The sequence below is a fragment of the Trichosurus vulpecula genome, chromosome 9 (assembly GCF_011100635.1).
Source record: "Trichosurus vulpecula isolate mTriVul1 chromosome 9, mTriVul1.pri, whole genome shotgun sequence".
NCBI lineage: Eukaryota > Metazoa > Chordata > Mammalia > Diprotodontia > Phalangeridae > Trichosurus > Trichosurus vulpecula.
In genome coordinates this window covers 120,216,805-120,236,742 of record NC_050581.1, presented here as the reverse complement: position 1 = coordinate 120,236,742, position 19,938 = coordinate 120,216,805, and the positions used below count along the sequence as shown (strand labels likewise).

The following is a 19,938-nucleotide window of genomic DNA, read 5'->3' as shown; positions in this document are numbered from 1 at the left end:
TAGAAATAGAAATATGTATACACACACACATACAAAGAAACATTACAGAATCACAGCATTGTAGAGTTCAAAGGGTCTCACACACACCCACACCCACACACAGTAGGGTGATAATCACAAAGCCTTATGTAGTAGGGGGGTGGGGAGGTCGGGGCTGCAGCCTGGAGGCTTTATCAGGCTTCATCTCTCTGGGGCTGAGCACTTGGCCCACTCTGTCTGTCCCTGATCTGCACCCCAATCTACCCCCAGGAAATGCACTCATACCCACCTACTTCAGTTTCTTCCTCACCCTGCAGCACCCAGTTCAGATCCTGAGCCTGAATCCTTGTCCTCACCCTCAGGCTCCAAAGCTGAATGTCAAACTGTGCCAAATGCCAGGCCAGGCAGCAAGTTGCTCTAAGGCCAACCCCTCCATACCCTGCCCCCACCTAGCAGACACTTCACCTTCCATCATTTTCCAGTGTCGGGTGGACAATATCTCCTCTGCTCCAAACAAGCATGTACACACACACACACACACACACACACACATACACCAACCCTAGGCAGATTTTTAGACTCCCCCAAATCTCTGCCTAGGTATCCTGGCCACACCTGGCCAAGTGAGCAGGTAGGATCCTACCCACACAGCACTCATCTTCTCATCTTCTGCCCGGATGCTGTACCATGTCACGTGTGCCCTCAAAAGCACCTTCTGACCAGTGCCACTCCCCCCCTCCCCACTCATGCAGGCAAGCCTCACCCTAAGGCTCCATGGCCCCCTTCTTACTCTAGCCCTGCCTTCCTAGGGGTAACTTCAGCAGAGGAAGACACTGAAGGGACTACCCCTGACCCCCCCAACTCTGCCCCCAAGGCCACACCCCCCTCAGCCTGGCACCTGTGTACATTCTCCCCAAACCCTGAACAGGTGCTTTCCCCACCACCCCCCAGTGATCTACACTGAGGCCAAAATGTCCAGTCCCCAGAGCTGGCCACCATACCCTCCCCATCCCATCCCCTACACACACAGACACTATTAGGCAGGGCCTGGGGCAGGTTGCTGGGGGAGTCAGTGCATTCCAATTCCATTCCCCAAATCCTCCAGTGGGGGGGGGGGCAGGTCACTAAAGAGCAAGGGGGAGGGTGGGAAGGTGTTTCCTCTAAGATGTGGAAAGGAGGGGGGGAAGGGATGATTCATTAATTAATGCCTCATTAATTAATGGTCCTGTTGCTTGTTGCTTTCTTAGTGTGTGTTGGTCCATGCTGGCACTCACTCGCTTGCCAGCTGTGTCTTGGGAGTGTGTGTAATTCTGTAGTTTAGTCAGGTGCTCACTGGAGAATTTAAAAAAAGAAAAAAAGAAAAAAAAAAACAAGGAAACCAAGGCGTATACAGAAATATAAATAAATATATATAATATATATTTTAAGTTTAAAAACAGAAAAACTAAACAAAAGCCACCAGGTAGTTGTCCAAACAGCAACTGGGTCTGACTCAACTCATCTCCCATCTGGCTCAGGGCCTCCTTTCTCCAGCTTCCCCCTCTCCCAACAAGGCCAAGGGAGAGGGTGGGGAAGAGAAGGTTCCAGGGGCCTTTTCCTTTTTTCTGCGTTGGTTTTTTTTTTTTGTACAGACAAGTCGGATACAAAAGCGACAAAAAAGATGAGAAACTTTGTAAAATATTGTGTGTGTGATTCCTTGTAAAATATTTTCAAATGGTTTATTACAAAAAAATCAGTTATTAAATAATGTTCATATTTTCACTTCAAATCGTTCCCTTTCCATCCCACCATCTTCACCCCCCACCCTACCCCTAATCTGTAGGGCTCTTTCTTCCCAAAGGCTGGGGCTGGGGATAAGGGGGGAGCGGGGGAAGGGGAAAGGCTCTGATGGAAAAATCAATGCTCCGAAACCTTCCTGTTCTGGATCTGAGGATCGAGAGACAGCCCTGGCTCTAGAAGCCCCTTGAAAGACATGGAAACGACATGTTCTCATGGAGTCCCTGGTCTGATGGGGAAATCCCAATGTCAAACTAAGTCTCTGGTGCCCACCACATTTGGGGGAAAGACAATCTTCTAATTCCCCTTCCTCCCCCAGCTCCCACGATCTGCTTCCGCGCCGTCAAGGTCCGGACGTCCCACTGCCCCTTCCCTGGAGAGCTGGGGCGCAGGGCAACCCTCGGGCCAGGAGCGGGGGGCAGAACAGGCGATTATCACCCCGGTGCCCTCTTCCCCACAGAGGAAAGGCTTCGGGGCCCCCTCCATCCCGGAGCGGGGCCTGGGGTGTGCCTACCACCCTTCCCACCCGCTCCAGACAACCTGCCCAGGTCGATTCCCCCAGCCATGGCGCCGTCCCAGCCCCAGGGCAGTCCTTCAGGTAGTAGGTGCCCCAAAGTCTCCTTAAGGTTCTCGGAGAAACTGCTCGAGTCAGAGAGGAGCTGACCTGTCTCTCCCCGCCCCTCACTGCCCGCTCCAGAACCACAACTCCCAACATGCCCCTTGCTTGCGGTCCAATCGGCGCAGGCGCTGTCCTCACTTCCTCACACCCGGACGCGGACTCCAAGTCCCGTGGTGCCTCGGGGCGGAGAGACGCGGTGCGGCCCGCTCCCGTTGCGCAGGCGCGGTGGCCTGTTTGTCGGCCCCGGAGGAGTCGGGGGCGGCTGCGGCTGTGGCGGCGGAGGAGGCCGCGGCCTAAGGGAAGCCGGTGGCGGAGCCAGCTACGGGAGTGGACTCGGCCTCCAGGCCATCCTCAGGCCCCCGGGGGGTCCTCGGCGCTAAGCCCCGGCCCCGCGGAGGAAGACGGGAAGGGCGCCCCCCGGCGGCGGGCGGGCGGGCCGACCCGGGGCGGATGGGGGAGGCCGCGGCCTGAGGCCAGAGCCGGCGGGGCCCGCAGCGGGCCCGGGGGCCCGGCCCCGTGTCTAGGCCAGGCCCCCGGCCGCGGCCCGCAGTCCCCGGAAGATGCAGCAGCCGCAGCGGCCCGGGCTGGCGCTCGGGGCCGGGGCCCGCCTCCCCCTGGGCGCCGCCCTGGCCAGCGCCAGCGTGGTGGTGAAGGCCCTGTGCGCCTCGGTACTGCTGCTCTACCTGCTGTCCTTCGCGCTGGACACGGGCGTGGGCCTGGCCGTCACCCCCGGCTACCTCTTCCCGCCCAACTTCTGGGTCTGGACCCTGGCCACGCATGGGCTGGTGGAGCTGCACGTGTGGGACGTGGCCCTGAGCCTGGCCACGGTGGTGGCGGCCGGCCAGCTTCTGGAGCCGCTCTGGGGGGCCCTGGAGCTGCTCGTCTTCTTCGCCGTGGTGAACGTGTCCGTGGGGCTGCTGGGGGCCTTCGCCTACCTCCTCACCTACATGGCCTCCTTCAACCTGGCCTATCTCTTCACCGTGCGCATCCACGGGGTGCTGGGCTTCCTGGGCGGCGTCCTGGTGGCCCTCAAACAGACCATGGGGGACAGCGTGGTGCTGAAGGTGCCCCAGGTGCGGATGCGGGTGGTGCCCATGCTGCTGCTCATCTCCCTCGTGTTGCTGCGACTCACTCCTCTGGTGGAAAGCAGTGCCCTGGCCTCATACGGCTTTGGGGTGCTCTCAGGCTGGGTGTACTTGCGATTCTACCAGCGCCACAGCCGGGGCAGGGGGGATATGTCGGACCACTTTGCCTTTGCCACCTTCTTCCCCGAAATCCTGCAGCCTGTTGTGGCCCTGGTGGCAAACTTGGTGCACAGTCTCCTCGTGAAGGTGAAGGTCTGCAGAAAGACTGTGAAGCGCTATGATGTGGGGGCTCCTTCTTCCATCACCATTAGCCTCCCAGGCACAGACCCCCAGGATGCTGAGCGCAGAAGGTAGGCTCACAGGTTCATAGATTTAGAACGGCAAGAGACTAGAAATCATCCAATCCAGTTCACTGGCTTTACAGATGAAAAAACTGAGGCCTAAAACTGCATTATTTGCCCAGGGTCAAACAGTGGCAGGGCTGGGTTCAGACCACAGTTCTCCATTCCCAAATCCAGTGCACTTTACACTCTAGGGTGTTATCAGGTCCTGTGGCCGGCTCTGAAACCTCAAGAACCCAAACCCAGTGTTTCTCCTAGGGACTTAGAGTTATGGATTCATTCCCTCATTCCGGTCAGTTCTATTTCCAAGCCTTCACTAAACATCCAGTTTTACATGCCATTTTCCCCAGAGCTGAAACTATCATGCTGTCTTTCTTTTGGTGCCAGGAATCTGGAGAAAGCTATAGATTGAATCTGATCCCTTTTGAGTCCAGAAGGAAGGGAAGGAGGAAGCTGAATGACCAGTTGTCCAGAATGGTCTCAGGCTTGACTCAGGGGTCAAACCCCCTGAGATCCTGGTTCTCTTTGCATGTCAGACTTATTGAAAGGAAACCCGAGTTCTTGTTCTGGCTCCACCAGGGCCTCAGCAGATGACCTGGACTTTGCTCTTAGCCTGTCTCCTTGTCTGAGAAATGTGGAGTTGCATAGTCATGTAGACAGTAAGCCACAGAGGTGGCAACTGAGCCTAGAACTCTTTTTTTCCACCATGCTGACTTGGTGACCTCAGAAGCCTCAGGAACCTTGATCCTTTCTATGGTCCCTCCAGTTCATACACTTTGTGAATCCAAAGTTTTTGTCAGTGCACCAGATATAAGGCCTAAGGCCTAAATGAGGACTAGAACTCAGTAATCCCTAAACTCACCTTGTAATTAGACAGCTTCTTTCCAGTGTTGGGTTCACCTAAACATTTAAATGCTCAGGCCTTAAGGTTTTTCAGCTAAATTCGGTGTCTGTAGTCTTGAAAGCGTGGGGTATTGCCAGAAAGGTCTCCCTCTTGGCAGGTAAAGTTAGCTGCTTCATTTCTCCCCTGAGCTCCTTAGGGGACCAACAAACCCATTGAGTAAATCAGCTGTTCATGCCTCCCCAGGGAAAACTGCTGTTTCACTTCTAGGCTTCAGCTATAGTATTCATACTTACATGAAATCATAGCCTTCTCTTTTCCCCAGGTTATTAGCCTACAAGCAGGACAAAGAACCCCTCTACAGAACTATAGCAGCATCATATCTCACCCACCTTCAAAATTCATTCTTGATGATCCCTTTGGAGCAATCAGCTGTGGTCAGGGGCCTAAAATAGGGATTTAGAAAGTACTTTCCTATGCTTTCACTGATCTCCCAACTCTGTTAAACAGGTAATGCCAGTATAGCTAACCCTATTTGACTGAGGAGGAAATTAAAATTCAGAAGAGAAATTCTTTGGTCTGGATCACCCAGCAAGGAAGTATCAGAACTGGGACAGGAATCCGGGTCCTCAGGACCCTGGTTTGCTCCAAGGAACATTTGCTTAAACATGAAACTGGCATCTTGGCTAGAAGCCTCACTAAGTAGGTTGGCTTTGTTTTTCCTTTGAAGTTGAACTTCATTTCACTTGTACTGGGAGGGTCGTATAGCTTGGTTCTAGCATTTCTATGTACCCAAGCCAGAGGTCAGACCTGACCTCCCCTTAAGATTAGGCATCAGACCAGTGAACATTTTTACCTCTTCTCTGAAGCCTAAAGCTGTTTCATCTCCTGAGGGAAAGATTCCTAGAATAGTATTTAAAACCCAATTCCCAGTCCCACTCTTCCCCCCAGCATTCTTGTCCCCACCCAGGTGAGGCCAGGAACAAACTGGCTTTTTCCATCCCAGACTGTGTGGCAAAGACAGACCTTACAATTACTTGTTCTTTTCTGGCTGGGAACTTCAGGGACTAAAACTACCAACTAGGAAATGGGACAGATAATTTCTACTTCTGGGCATGCTTGGCATATGTGTCCACAGAACACATACAGGAAGAGGGTTACCAGGCAGGTGAGGGTGGTAGCACTGTGGCTTTTATTACCTGCTCTCCCAGTTCCCAGCTGTCACTTGCTGGGTAAGCAGGTTTCTGCCAGCCCTCACCAGATCTAGGGAGGCCACCAAGGTCATGCCATAGATTAGGGAAGTGCAGATGAGCTATACCCCTACAGATCAGTTAGCAAGCCTAGCTTACCAGCACCACATAGATGAACTTCCTAATGGACCCCAATCTCTGCTCAGGCACATTCATTCAATTCTCAGGTTAATCTTTAAGTGAGCCTCCCAACAGAGGGCAAGTTGGGCACTGGTCTTTGCTTCATAAGGAGGGTGTAATGGAGCTCTGTAAGCTCTGGGGTCTAATATGGACACCAGCAGTTACCAGAACAACTGGACCGCAGGCTCCCCATCTCTAAAATAGGGGTGATAATAATACTTGTACTGCGTGTGTTTCAGAACTTTTGGAAGGAGAGAGTTTTGCCAATCTTAAAGTGCTACAGAAATGTCAGTTGTTAGTAGGCCTCTGCCCCAAACTCAAAATGTCGAATAACTGGCTAGAGACTATCACCCTCCAGGGAAGGGGTAGGAAATGACAGGAGGGGCAGGCAAAGCAGCTTATTTCCCTCAGATGGAAACTAAATAGCGAATAACAAAGCTCACATCAAAGGATGGTACTGAAACTCCTTTCTGTCCCGGAAATCTTGCACTGCTCTTTATACTTAGGAAACACCACCAAGCTATGTGTTGAGGCCATCAAAGGGGGTGGTTTGAGACAGTTGAGCCCTGATGACTGGAAGGGAAAAACACCTATCACAGCTTTGCCAGGTGATCCTTCCCCTACAGAAAAGGGAAAAGGAGGGTCTGTGTTCTGCTCCTCCTTGGACTCTATACTGATGCCCAGGACTTGAAGGACCTTACTCTTTGCCCTGAGTGGGCCTGGGGGCAGACAGCTTACTGGAAGTGGTACAGGCAGCTCAGCCAGCACCTGCCTCAGAATGGGTGTACTAAAGCCTTGGGTGTAGCCAGAGGAATAGTCAACATTGGCAAGACTTGGAGTAGGGTTGGTTTCCCTGAGTGGCATCAGATCTACATGGTATAAGGGTTTTGAGATCTTCAAAGCCTGCAGCTGCATTTGTAACCAGTCACACTTTCAAAGTGTGCACTCCTCAAGGACTCTACAAGGGACCTTTCCTAACTTTGCTTTCTCGTTTCCATCTCATCTCATCCACCTTAGCCCAAGAAGCACTCCTCACTACCCCAGAGCAAGACCCAGAGGACCAGTCCTGAGGGGATCCTTGAAGCCCTCAAGCACTGTAAGCCAAGGAGCTAGAGCCTCCACAGTGCCTTCTTTAGCTAGGAACTACCATGGCCAGGACAGGCTAGGAAGGCACAGATGGAGAGGCACACAGCAAGAGTGGGCCAATAGTGTAGGGTGCTTGGTGTTCTTAGAAGGTGCTTTTTCTACATCTCTGATCCTCAAGCAGTAAAGTGTCATCCTCACTTTACAGGTAGGGAAACCAGGCTTAGAGAGATTGTGACTTGCCCAGTTACCCAGTCAGTATGCTGCAGGGCCAGACTTCAGCTACAGTGTTCTTCCCACTAAATCAGGGCAAGATGGTTTTCCTCCATCCACAGCACCCAGCAGGGTACTGGGCTGTATAGGCTCAGTACTGACTGGATTGACCTAAAATGAAAGATTGCTTAGAAAGGGAGCTGATGATTCTCGGAATGGCAGACATGGGGAAGGGGAATATAGTTGGGGTATGAGCAGACGGATCGGCAAGATATGCTGTGGTCATTTGGAAAAGAAATCAGATTCTGAAAAGAGGGCTCTAGGAGCCAGCAGAGGTTTTGATGCAGCCAAGACCTGGCCCTCCCAGTAATGGTCCCATGTCTTTTCTTCCACAGGCAACTGGCCCTGAAGGCCCTAAATGAGCGTTTGAAGCGAGTAGAAGACCAGTCAGCCTGGCCTAGCATGGATGATGAGGATGAGGAGGCCATGAGCAAGGTGGACAGCCCCCTGCTCCCTGAGAAAAGCCCCAACCCCCCTGGGAAAGGGGCTGGCCCTGAATCCAGCCTGATCACCTTTGAGGAAGCCCCTCCCCAGCTGTAACCCAGACCTCCCAGCCGAAGGGCATAATTCCCTTTCCCCAGCCTGGTCAGTAGTCACACCATTTGGACCACCCTCCGGCCTTCTCCTTATCTCCCTGCTCAGCCATTCCCAGAAGCTGACTGCTTCCCAAGGAGAGAAGGCAAGGAGGGAAATCTTTTTAGGTCCATGGGGTCACACTGTGCACTCTGCTGATGCTTCTGGACACATGGCCCCTGCCAACACTATGCCCCTAAGGCCTGGCTCACCCACCAGACAACCACTAAGTCCAGGAGCAGGGAGCACATGGCCTGGGCCTGACCCAAGATTCAGCCTCGTAATCACACTTGACTGGTTTGTCAACCAGGCCCAATGGGGTAACCTTACTCCTCTGATTCTGTGGCAGACCTTTGTTGGTAGAGCAGTCTCTCTTCCTGCCATCTGCTACCAGGCAAGAATTTGCCAAAAAAGAATTCTGGGGACTCAGGCCCAAGGCTGGATGTGACAAGGTCCAGCCCCCAAGGCACCGCTGCCACCCTGCCATTCCTAACCCCACCACTCCAGGGACGTGTTAGCATTGCAGTTTGGTTTTCCCTTGGCTGGAGTCGGGCAATACATATGAGTGAGCCTTCATCCCCAGGTCTGGGGTTTCTCCAGAATAGGGACTAATGTTGGGGCTAAAATTCATGGGGGTGTTTTTTTAAAGGACCACTTGAATGGGGAGCCTGGACTCTCAGTATAAATAAAGCAGTTCTTTGAGGACCGGCTTCTGGTGGCTTTGTCCTGAGCACATGCCTCAGTGAGGCATGGCCTCCCCAGGACCCACAAGACTCTGCAGACTGCATCCTGGGTTGCTGCTTTTGTCTCCTGCTGCTCTTAAACTGTTGGAATGGAGACTACCACCACCCCACAACTTCTTTCCTACTCTGTTTTCATCTTACCAACTTAATATTAACTCCTCATTCCTCAGACCTCTACAGTTTCTTTCTTCTGGCCTTCCATGACTTCTACTCCTCAGCTGGCCTCTGAGAAAAGAGATTTAACTTAGGACTATTAACACCTCTTGCTTCTGTCTTCTGGCTCTCTTTTTCTTTGAAAGAGACCTGGCTACCTGCATAGTGAGAGGGGATAGATGCCAAGGCTCTACATTGACCATAGGTACCATCCTCTGCTGGTTTGAGGGGTCATCGGGTTAGCTCTTTTCTCCATCTTGCCATACCTCACCCAGCTGTTGGCTGTATAGGCTATTTTAGAGGGAATTATCTTATTGGTCGCTCCCATTCCTGCCCTCAACTCATGCAGGCACTAACTCTTGAACTGGTAATATACCAATTACATGCACACACAGACAGGTAAATAGAAGAGCTTTATAGGAAGTACAAGAGCACATCTTTAACTCCTCAGCCTTACCCTCCCGCCATTCCTGCTTCCTAGGAAATGGCAGGTTCTCCTCAGGTCTCCCTGACCCTTAAGCAAGGGGAAACTGCTCTGCCCTCCGGAGCCAAGGCCTGACCAAAACTTCACTGTCACCCCCAACAGTGGCCCAAACTGTTTCTTCATACTAATGGTACCATAAGAATCAATTCTGGCTCAGAGCTCTTCCCCTACCTCTTGCTTTCCATAGTCACTTTTTTTTCCTTTTTTGCAAACACTGACAAGAGTTTAAAAGATGAGCAGAAGAGGCAGGCAGGCAGGCTGCCAGCAGTCCATCCATGTGCTCACATGCCCTTCACAGGCAGCAGGAAGATGAGATAGTCTCTGTATGTGGGGCACATAGCACCCTTCCTCGATTCACATCTCTTCCACCTGTCCTCCAAAGGGACAATATATGACCCAGGCCTGCCTGGTGTCAGGAAAGCCAAGAGAGTCCCAGCAAGACTGTGAGCAGCTTTTTCTGGGAAGAATGCAGGACTACCACAGTAGAGAGAGGAGGGGCAGACGGATGCTTTCTCCTTCATGGCTGAATCCTTTTGCGGTATAAGTAGGCATTGCTCACCTGATTCATGACCACCAGGCTGGTGAGAATGGGACAGAGAGCAGCCAGGTACCAGGCACCACCCCCCAGTGTGGTGGTAAACCAGAGTGAGCACATGCCCAAGAGGAGGCTAGTACTGCCCAGCAGGTAACCCACCAGCCCTGAGGTGGCATGATACAGCTTCAGCTTGGCCAGTGGCCATCGTGGGAGCAGCTTGGGGTACAGCAGCACCAGCCCACCTGTGCACTGCAGCGCAGCCCACAGCACTGACAGCAGCCCTGCCCATCCATGCCATGTAGCCAGGTGAGCTTTGCCATGCTGCTCCTTGTTGTAGACAATCAGGCCCAGGCCCAGCAGGGCACACAGCAGGGCCAGCAGCTGAAGTGCCCAGTGGCATCGTGCCCGGCCCTTTCGGGAGAAGGATCGTAACAAGGAGCTCTCTGGGGAAAAGACCAGCAGCGCTTCTGTCATCAGGAATGAGAACTGGAGAGACAAATAGGACCGAGGCATGAGCTCTCAAGTGAGCCAACTTTTAACTAACCAAGCTAATGAAAAAGATGTAGCCCAAGGAGCAGAGAAGCCAAACTTTTCTACCTGGCCTCTGGAATTCTGGCTATGACTTTTTCGCAATGGCTCATATTACCTTCCTGATGCTATCCAACTCAAGCCAGCATTCTGGATCTGCCTTGACCTCAGGCTGAGTTGAAGTGGTGGGAAGGTTGGGATTGAGCTAGTAATGGATGGGCCTGTGTTCAAAGGTGGATACCTGCAGAAATCAAGAGCTGAACCTACCACAGATTTTCCTCTCTTTGGTCCTTTTTTAAATATTACCTCTGCTTTACACACATACACATACACAGCAAAAAACCTCTAAGCTCTAAATGATGAATTTGTTCCATGTCACCAATGTGGGACTGATAGGGGATAGATATCATCTCATCCTGTAAAAGCCAGCTAAATAGGGACCATACTTAAGGGAAAATTAGATGACATGTAATAAGCTAAATTAAAGGGCTGAAGTGCATCTAGGTATATGAATATACCAACTTGGACTCTTTAAATGAACTAGTAAATTGTCTGCACAGCAAACTGGGCAAACTTCCAATATTTGGGACAAGAAGCACAGACAGTAGGAATGGGCCATCAGTGGTTATTCGTGCTCATCCCCTACTCCCTCCCCAAGATGCTGCCCCTCCCCCCATCCCCAAGGGGCACCATCCAAGCCATAGGTGAAACTGACAATAGGTTACTTACAGCCAGAGACATAAGCACCGGGTGCCAGGAGAACAGACCTGAAAGGAGGAGGAAGGCTGCAACCAAAAGTGGTCTAGAAATTGGGGTTAGGGGAGTCAACTAAGCTTAAGGAAAGGGGTTGAGGGAAACAATATTATCTCCCTGCAAATGGGTACATGAGCTTCTAACCCCACCCCCCCCAACTAGGTAAGGTCTAGTCCAGCTCAATTTGAGGTTGGAAATGACTTTTCTCTGAGCAGCCATAGCCAAGAGTGTAGCTGGAAGAGCATTCCAGACTCCCATCTCCCAGAGACCTCACTGAACTCTTTCACAGGGAGGATGGAACAGAGGCCGGACCAAAATCTCACACCACCCATTTTCCTACTTGGTCAGAATTCAAACATCAGCGATAAAACGATTAGGAAGAGTTTTCTGTCACCTACAACCCCAGGCCGGCTCCACATTTCCAGCCCTCCCTCTCAACATTGACAGTCCCCTCCAGGCACCTACCCAAAGAGTTAGGTACAACTTTCAGGAGATCCTGGAAGTAGCCTGGCTGCCCTGGCCAAGGGACCCTAAACTCCACCACTGTGGCCAACAAGAACCTGGTCAACCTTTCCCACAGGGAGTGAGGACACATCTTGCAGAAGTGCCGAGAGTGGCCAAGCCACAACAACAAACATGCTGAGCTGTAGGCCAAGTGAAAGATGATCTCCGAACTTCCTTAAGGCTCTATATCCGATGACCAGGATCCTTGTGCCTGACCAGCGACACAGGTGGAGACTGGCCCTTCCCCCAAAGGCAGCAGGGAAATGGCCACTGAGGCACGGATGGGGGGGTGGGGGGAGACATCTTGTCGGAGCATCCAGGAGTGGCTGGGGCGGGTCACACAAAGTATGCCAGGGTCAGAAAGTCTGGCCAAGGGGTGTTCCTTGCAGGAATGCAACTGGCTTCTGGCCAGCCAGACCCAAGCCGACAAACCTCCCTGGGATCCCCGCCAGAGGGAAAGGAGGGCCCGCGGCTGCCCTGGCCCCGGACGTCCTAGGGCTCTGGTCTAGGCCCCTCCTTCCCGAACCACCTCCTGGCCCTCGGCCAAGGGGTGCACTCCGACCCCATCCCACTTACTAGAGCCGGGCCGGGCCAGCACGGCCACGAACACCGTGAAGCCGAGGGCCACTAGGTGGGCGGCAGCCCCCGAGGCGGCGCGCAGGCCCCGGTAGATGCGCGACTCAGTCTCCACGGTCAGGGCCATGTCCCGAGGTGGCGAAATGGTCCTAGGGCTGGGGGCCCAAAAGCCGTCCCCCGGGGAGATCTTCGCAACCACTCGGGACCTGGTCGGAATAGATAGGGCGGCGTCACCCACACCTGGCTAGCCAAGGGGTAAGGAGACCAACAAGCGGGACGCTCCCAGGTAGGATGCTGGTGAAGGGCCATGAGGCCTACGAGTTCCAAGATGCACCACGCTGGCGCCGGCCCAAGAAACCCAAAAGTCGAGGGCAGGGCACGGCGGGAAGAGTAGTTCTCTAGCCACAGGCGGGTTACTCGACCAAAGACGACCGAGAAGCATTGTGGGAATTGTAGTTAATCCCCTCACCCCGCGACCACAGCTCCCACCACGCGCCGCAGACTAAGGTGCTGCAACCCGTACCCATTCTGGAATCCCCTAGGCTCACCTGCCTACTGGGCTCACGGCCTTCCGGCTTCTAACAGGAAGTACCGGGAAACACCTAAGGCACCGCCTCCATGGAGAAGGGCTCCCCTCCCTTCCGGGTGCGACTTCCTCCAGTGCGGAACTTACGCCAAGACGAGTCCCTGGATCCCTCCCCTTGGAACGCAGTGCGCAGGCCCCAGGTCTTCTTGGGAAATGGGCGGGGTAAGGAGGAGGCTCGCATGCTGCCTTGCTACTGCGCAGGCGCCCACGGGAGCCGGCTCCTTTTCTGCACTTGTGCAGGTACTGTATCAGCCGAGGTCGGGCTCGCGGGAGCTGCGTAGTCCCGGTGGGGCTCGGGGTCGACAGGGCAAGGGGTATGCGCCAGCATCCACCACCCGGGGAGCCCCTGCGGCCCGGACGTGGGGAAACTGAGGCAGGCCTCATGTCTTTCCCTCTTCAGCGCCTCGAGCGGCCGTCTCTCTTCCAGAAGCTGGGCTGGGGCTCCGGCCCCTGGCCCTCGGGGGTCTCTGCAGGGTCTCCGCGCCCCAGCCAGCCGCCATGGGCAGCAGCAGCAGGATCGAGTGCATCTTCTTCAGCGAATTCCACCCCACGCTGGGCCCCAAAATCACCTACCAGGTAGGCGTGGGGCGGGGCGAGGCAAGGTGGAGGAAAGAGCGGGGCAGGGCCGTGGCACCCCACGAGCTGCCCAGGGCTGTCTCCCCAGGTGCCCGAGGACTTCATCTCCAGAGAGCTGTTTGACACCGTGCAGGTGTATGTCATCACCAAGCCCGAGCTGCAGAACAAATTGATCACGGTGTAAGTCCTGGCCCCGCCTCCAGCCTGGGAGACCCCCCCCCCCCCACACCTCCGAGACCTGCTAAATGGGGGCAGAGGGGGCAGTGCTGAAAAACACAGGCCCTGGCCTCGGGGGGCTTAGAGGTGCCTAGGAAGAACTGGGCAGGTCCGCAAGGTAAAATGTGAAAGGGCCAGATGGACAAGGAAGGTAGCACTGGCTTTCCACTCACATGCAGCTTCTTCACCTTAGTCACCAGATCACCTTGACTCATGTTTCCCTAGCTGGCTCCTCATCTCCTTTTCTGCACTCATTACAACTGCCACCCTCCTCACCATTTACATGCCTGAGCTACTATAATTGGTTACTAATTGGACTCCCTACCTCCAGCCCCTTTTCCTCTCCCATCCGTCCTCCACACAGCTAGTTTATATTCACCCACAAATTTATATTCTTAAAGTACAAATCTGATCATATCACTCCCCAGTCCAAGCAGAAGCCCATTGATTCCCTCTGGGCATCTAGAATAGAAATTTATGTGTGCACCTGCGGCATTTAAAGTCCTTTATGTGCTTCTTCCAAACTGTATTTTCATATTGAGTTCACATTACCCCTTATGCACTCTCTTCTAGCCAAAAAACTAGCCTGTTTGGCTGTTATCCAAATGTGATAATCCATTTCCTGTCTCTGTGCAGGCTGTCCTCTATACCTGGAATGCTTTCTGTGGAAGCCCTGGCTCCCTTCATAATTCAGATTAAGCACCATCTCCTACAAGAAGCCTTTCCTGATTCCCCCAGTTGTTCGTGCTATCCACTTCCCTCCCACACCATTGGCCAAACGACTTTGTGTTTATTTTGAATCTATTTTGCACTTACTTATCCATCCACATATTTCCCCTAGTAGAATATTAGCTCTTTTGAGGCATACCTGTTTCAGTTTTTAATGATATCTTTATATCCATGATGCCTGGCACATAGTAGGTGTTTGATGTTTGTTGAATAGAAAAATGCTTTTTGGAAGAAAAAATTGGGACAGAGATCACTTTCAACAGACTGGGGAGGAATCAAGGAAGATTTCATAGAAGAGGTGTCACCTGATCTGGACCTTGAGTGGAATGTTGAGAGGGTGTACATTCTTGACATGGGGCAAAATCAGACTAGGAAACAGCCCAGTTGGTCTGGAGCAGAGACTATATGAAGGGAAAAAATGTGAAGTAAAGCTAAAAGTATGGGTTGCACCCAGATCCTTGAATGCCAGGCAAAAGGAGTTTTTATTTTATCCTTTAGAGAAGAGGATTTTGAGTAAAAGAGAGGCTTGATCAAAGTTGAGCTCTCCAATGATCCCTTTGGCAGACTGCAGGATTGGTTAGACAGGGAAAGACTTAAAGTCTGAGACAATTAGGTAATCACCTTGGCAGGAACTGACCAGGGTCTGGACCAGGGTAGTGTCAGGAGAAGACAAAAATGAGAAATATCGCCAAGGGACAAACAGCTGACAAGTCCCTGAACCAGAATCCTAGTGAGGTCTCCAGAGGCCCAGCTTCTCTCCCATTCTCCAAGAGGTTTTCCAGAAAAGTGGGGGGCACCCCTAAGAGAGAGGCACCTGCCACCCCCTTGTACTGACTCTGCTTCCTGCTCAGGACAGCCATGGAGAAGAAGCTGATTGGCTGCCCCGTGTGCATTGAGCACAAGAAGTACAGTCGAAATGCACTGCTCTTCAACCTGGGCTTCGTGTGTGATGCCCGAGCCAAGACTTGCGCTCTGGAGCCCATTGTTAAGAAGCTGGCTGGCTACCTCACCACGCTGGAGGTCAGGACCAGTCCCACCCAGCTTCTTGGGGGCCGTTTCTCCAGGGGCTCAAGCCCCAGGGCACTGAACCATGGCCCTGGTCTTCCTGGGGTAACTTAGCTTGGGTGGTTGAGGGAGGCACAAAGTCCTACTCCAGACTCATGGAGTTGAAAGAGACCTCAAAGACCACCTGGTGCAACTACCATTCCCTAGAGAGGAAACTGATGCCCAGGCAGGAAAAAGACTTAGGCTCCTGTGAACATGGATTTAAAGGTAGAAGGGAACAGAGATCATTTAGTCCAATCCTATTTCCCCAACTGTAAGATAAAGCTCTAAGAGGTTCAGTGATTTATCCAAGGCCAAACAACTAAAAAATGTCAGAATTAGATTGGAGCCCAAATCTTCTGACTGCAAATCCAGTGCTTTTTAAACTGTACCAATCAGGAGTGAAATGGAGCACCAAGGAATCTGCCTTCCCTGCTTGCTGTTTCCCTTGATGGGCCTCATGGCAACTCCCAAGGAAAGGTCAATAGCTTACTTTTTCCATCCCATTTTCCCTTGTAGCTGGAGAGCAGCTTTGTGTCCACAGAGGAGAGCAAACAGAAGCTAGTGCCCATCATGACCATCCTCCTAGAGGAGCTCAATGCCACAGGCAGATGTACCCTGCCCATAGGTAAGGCCCCAGAGTCCAGTCCATCCCCCAGAGAGGGGCTGCCTGCACATCCCTGCCCAAGTGAAAATGGAATTCAAAGCTGTCCATGTAGAGCCCCAAAGATTACTGTCCCACGTCATCCCCAAAAGATAAGTGAAAAGCTTTCAAGGCATCCATGAACTTTAATGAGAAATAAAGGACATCTTCATTTTCACCAACATCTCTAAAAGACATTTACCATTTCCTTCAATTATTTAAAAACATGATTCTAAGAAGGAGTCTGTAGGCTTCCCCAGACTGCCAAAGGGAACTCCTGATTTAAAAGCACCAAGCTTTGTGAAGGGAGAAAAGGGGGTGCCTCATCATGAGGAGTGGGACACGCTCAGGAGAAGTTCCTATGTTAGGTCACAGACTGAAGTAAATGGAGGAAGACAGAAAGGGTTCAACCCTTTGTGATCAGGCTCCAAAATCTGGGGCACAGTGAACTTTGTGAGGATGGGCCATGAGGAGGTGCCCCCAGAGCCTTGGTTCTGGTGCCAGTTCTGCAGGTAACTCCATGTCTGCTCTCCAACAAGTGATCTCCCCTTTGGGGTCATCAGCTTCTCTGTGCAATGTGATAGTTAATCCCTAGCCTTTCCACCACATCTGGGATGAGAATCAGGGGAGGACTCTCCCAGCATCCTAGGTTTTCGAGCTGTAAGAGACTTCAGAGGTCATCTAGTCCTCTTCCTATTCCATCTCCATAATTTTGTAGAGAAGGAAGTAGGCAAAACCCAAATCTCATTGAGCCCTCATTTCATCACCTGTGAAATAGGACTAGACTTTTCCGTAGCCACACAGAAAGTTAGTGGTAGAGCTTCCTACTGGGTCATCATTCTTTCTGTTCCACCATACAATGGCATACACAAGTGCTTTGGAAAGGATAAGCATTACACAAAAGCAATCATGTGAGTGCAGCCTGGTACCCTTCTGGAAGGCTTCCTGGAATCCCTATCATCTTCCTCCATAGATGAATCTAATACCATCCACCTGAAGGTCATTGAGCAGCGGCCTGACCCCCCCATTGCCCAGGAGTATGACGTGCCCGTTTTTACCAAGGACAAGGATGAGTTCTTCAACTCCCAGTGGGACCTCACCACGCAGCAAGTATGCCCACCTGCCACACACTCACCTGCTCAGGGTTCCCCTGGCCAGCCAAACTTCCCTCTCCATTCCTGTGGGCAGTGGGGTACACAGACTGGACTCAGTGATGACATAGCCACCCTCTCTAGATACTTCCCTACATCGATGGCTTTCGACATATCCAGAAAATTTCTGCTGAGGCTGACGTGGAGCTCAACCTTGTACGGATTGCCATCCAGAACCTGCTGTGAGTGGGCCAGGGACCAAGAGATGGGTGGGGGAAAGACTGATGGCACTAAGATCTGGGCAATACCAGAACCTCCCCTCCCCACCCCTCCCATTTGCTAGATCTTGAGACCTCTCCTGAGACCCTACAGATGTTATCATCCAATTGAGAATACCTAAGCTAGGGGTGGTGCCTGATGGGGGATTTAGGCCCCAGTAGATGCCAGAGGCCAACACTGATCAGGATGTGTCTCCTGCAGGTACTATGGGGTGGTGACCCTGGTATCCATCCTCCAGGTGAGAAGGGGAACAGAGGGAGGAATGTTTTATTTGGGATGGAAAGAGGAGTTCCACTTCTGAACACAACTTGAAATCGAGATGATGGTGCCCACTAAAAGCATAAGAAGAATGTGTGGGAGTGGGGAATGGCTTGTGTGCATGGCTAAAGCAGACACAGAATGGTCTGGTCCTCTGGTTGTACAGCTGGAGAAACTGAGGCCCAGAAGGGAAAGGCCTTGTTGGAGGTGACACAGCCAGTATTCTGCAGCAGAATGAGGTTTAGAACCCAGCTTTCCTGGTTTGGGGGTGGTTTTTTTTTTCAGTGATGCAAATTCATTGGCTCCATTAGAATCCAAAGAGACCTTTTAAGACTATCCAATCTAACATTTTAGTTTTTAGCGATGGACACTGGGGCCCAAAGAGCGTAAGGGACTTTTCTGAGGTCACATAGCCACTCAGTGGCAGAAGCAACTCTCCTGACTTGTAGTTGGGAGTTTCTAAGCTTGGGGAAGAGAGGGCCAGTGGGCACCTCAGGCCTCACTCTGTCTTTCCTCCCGCAGTATTCCAATGTGTACTGCCCCACACCCAAGGTTCAGGACCTGGTGGATGATAAGTCACTACAAGAGGAATGTCTGGCCTATGTCACCAAACAAGGTATGGGAAGATAGGGAGGGATACGGGCAAGGACACAGCTTCCAGGGCATCTGAATTCACTTACCGTTTGCCTCTGCACGAACTTAGAGGAGCCACATCCTAGTAGTCCAAAATCCATAAAGCATTTTGAGATTCAAAAATCACTTACCTCATGAGCTTCCCTCTAAGTAGTGTATTCCCATTTTATGGACAAGGAAACTGAGGCACAGAGTGTTAAGTGACTTGCCCGTGGTCATACAGCCAAGAAGCGTTGGAACCAGTATTCAGGCCCTGGTGTCTTCTAGCTCCAGATCCCACTATGTGAAAGTGCCTTTTAGGGGCCCAAAATGGTAGAGAAGAAATCCTGATTGCGATTCCTCCCAACTGTCCTCCCCTCACACTGTCTTGAGGCCCAGAATGAGAGCAAAGAGCCTCAGCTATGTGGGCCACCAGCTTCCTGTCACCATCTGGACCCCCAGGTCACAAGCGGGCCAGCCTCCGAGATGTCTTCCAGCTCTACTGTGGCCTCAGCCCAGGCACCACTGTCCGAGACCTCATCGGCCGCTATACCCAACAGCTGCAGCACGTGGATGAAAGGTCAGTGAGGGCGCAACTGCGGATGGGTCCCAGAGACAATAGTGGGCTCTGGGAAGCTGGGCTGCCCAGGAAGGCTCCAAGCCGAGGGTCTTGCCCCTGGTCCAGGGAGCCGGCCTTGGGCCAGAGGGACGCATGGGAGGGGAGGTGCCTCATTTGTTTGGCTATCTAGGGTTCCTAAAGCTTCTTTCACAACAGCCCTGGCAGGGTGGCAGTCAGAGCTGGTCACCATTTTGCCATCAGGGCATGGAAACTTGGAGGAGAGCTGGCGGCATTTATCCAGCATTGGCCCTGGCGGATAGCTCTGAGAAGGTGACTGCCCAGCACGCCTTCCAGTCCACCCTCCTGCCTCACCTGGAGGACTGCTGATTTCCAAATCTAACTCTCTTTCCGCAGAGAAGGGTTAGCAGCTTTGAGCCAAACACCTTTCCTGCCCTGGGCCTCAGTTTCTCCTCTCAGAGGTCGTCTCTGCATCAGTGACGTTGACCCTTAGAAGTTTCCTGGGGAGGTGCCCCGTGCACGCAGTAGGCACCTAATTCCACCGGGGCCAGGAGGCCTGGCCAGGCAGGGTCTTGGCCCGGTATGGATGCCTCACCCTCCTCTTGTCCCCCAACAGGAAGCTGATCCAGTTTGGGCTCATGAAAAACCTGATGAGGCGGCTGCAGAAGTACCCGGTGCGCATCACCTCGGAGGAGCGCAGCCACCCGGCCCGCCTCTACACGGGCTGCCACAGCTACGACGAGATCTGCTGCAAGACGGGTGGGTGCAGGGGGTGGCCGAGGGGCTGGGGGGGTGCGCTGGGGAGGCCGGGGGGCTCTGAGAGTGAGCACCGCCTCCCGCCCATTCTCCTAGGAATGAGCTATCGGGAGCTGGACGAGCGCCTGGACAACGACCCCAACATCATCGTTTGCTGGAAGTGAAGCCCCCTGCGGGATCCCCCGCGTCCTCCGCCGCCTACACCTGCGGGACTGGGTGGGGAGGGGCGGGCTCGGTCAATAAAGGCCTTCTCTGCCCTCCTGCTCTGTTTCCTGCCTTTCCCTTCGCCGTCCAGCAGAGGGCGTTGGCACCCTCACGCGCGAGCGCGCTGCGCCTCCGTTTCCATGGCGACGGC

At 52.9% G+C, this 19,938-nt stretch overlaps 3 protein-coding genes across 4 annotated transcripts; 2 read left to right on the top strand and 1 right to left on the bottom strand.

The window, feature by feature from the left end:
* The first annotated feature begins 2,910 nt into the window (after window positions 1–2,910).
* TMEM115 (transmembrane protein 115) lies at window positions 2,911–8,645 on the top strand. The gene is made up of 2 exons (XM_036739718.1): window positions 2,911–3,809; window positions 7,703–8,645. The coding sequence occupies exons 1-2, from the start codon at window positions 2,935–2,937 to the stop codon at window positions 7,905–7,907; spliced, it is 1,080 nt and encodes a 359-aa protein (XP_036595613.1). The 5' UTR covers window positions 2,911–2,934; the 3' UTR covers window positions 7,908–8,645.
* A 585-nt stretch (window positions 8,646–9,230) lies between these two features.
* LOC118831535 (cytochrome b561 domain-containing protein 2) lies at window positions 9,231–12,837 on the bottom strand. Its single transcript, XM_036738909.1, has 4 exons — window positions 12,765–12,837; window positions 12,217–12,422; window positions 11,113–11,150; window positions 9,231–10,341 (listed from the first exon to the last, which is right to left on the bottom strand). Exons 2-4 carry the CDS (start codon window positions 12,341–12,343, stop codon window positions 9,838–9,840), a joined length of 669 nt encoding a protein of 222 aa, XP_036594804.1. The 5' UTR covers window positions 12,344–12,422; window positions 12,765–12,837; the 3' UTR covers window positions 9,231–9,837.
* Window positions 12,838–12,956: 119 nt separating this feature from the next.
* Window positions 12,957–19,845, top strand: NPRL2 (NPR2 like, GATOR1 complex subunit). Of its 2 annotated transcripts, none has more exons than XM_036738907.1 (12): window positions 12,957–13,042; window positions 13,203–13,378; window positions 13,467–13,558; window positions 15,175–15,343; window positions 15,887–15,995; window positions 16,984–17,120; window positions 17,246–17,343; window positions 17,582–17,618; window positions 18,161–18,254; window positions 18,713–18,830; window positions 19,444–19,586; window positions 19,680–19,845. In XM_036738907.1, the coding sequence occupies exons 1-12, from the start codon at window positions 12,982–12,984 to the stop codon at window positions 19,745–19,747; spliced, it is 1,302 nt and encodes a 433-aa protein (XP_036594802.1). In that variant the 5' UTR covers window positions 12,957–12,981; the 3' UTR covers window positions 19,748–19,845. The 2 variants fall into 2 exon arrangements, with proteins under 2 accessions (XP_036594802.1, XP_036594803.1); XM_036738908.1 differs by lacking the exon at window positions 12,957–13,042 and adding an exon at window positions 13,069–13,116.
* Window positions 19,846–19,938: the final 93 nt, after the last annotated feature.

Bases quoted from the DNA above. Each gene is read 5' to 3' on its own strand.
- TMEM115 (XM_036739718.1), top strand. From the start codon at position 2,935: ATGCAGCAGCCGCAGCGGCCCGGGCTGGCGCTCGGGGCCGGGGCCCGC. The intron at 3,810-7,702 runs GTAGGCTCACAG...TTTCTTCCACAG, and splicing joins CAGGATGCTGAGCGCAGAAG to GCAACTGGCCCTGAAGGCCC.
- LOC118831535 (XM_036738909.1), bottom strand. From the start codon at position 12,343: ATGGCCCTGACCGTGGAGACTGAGTCGCGCATCTACCGGGGCCTGCGC. The intron at 11,151-12,216 runs GTAAGTGGGATG...TCCTCCTTTCAG, and splicing joins GCTGGCCCGGCCCGGCTCTA to GTCTGTTCTCCTGGCACCCG. The intron at 10,342-11,112 runs GTAAGTAACCTA...TTGTCTCTCCAG, and splicing joins CGGTGCTTATGTCTCTGGCT to TTCTCATTCCTGATGACAGA.
- NPRL2 (XM_036738907.1), top strand. From the start codon at position 12,982: ATGCTGCCTTGCTACTGCGCAGGCGCCCACGGGAGCCGGCTCCTTTTC. The intron at 13,379-13,466 runs GTAGGCGTGGGG...CTGTCTCCCCAG, and splicing joins GCCCCAAAATCACCTACCAG to GTGCCCGAGGACTTCATCTC. The intron at 18,831-19,443 runs GTCAGTGAGGGC...GTCCCCCAACAG, and splicing joins CTGCAGCACGTGGATGAAAG to GAAGCTGATCCAGTTTGGGC.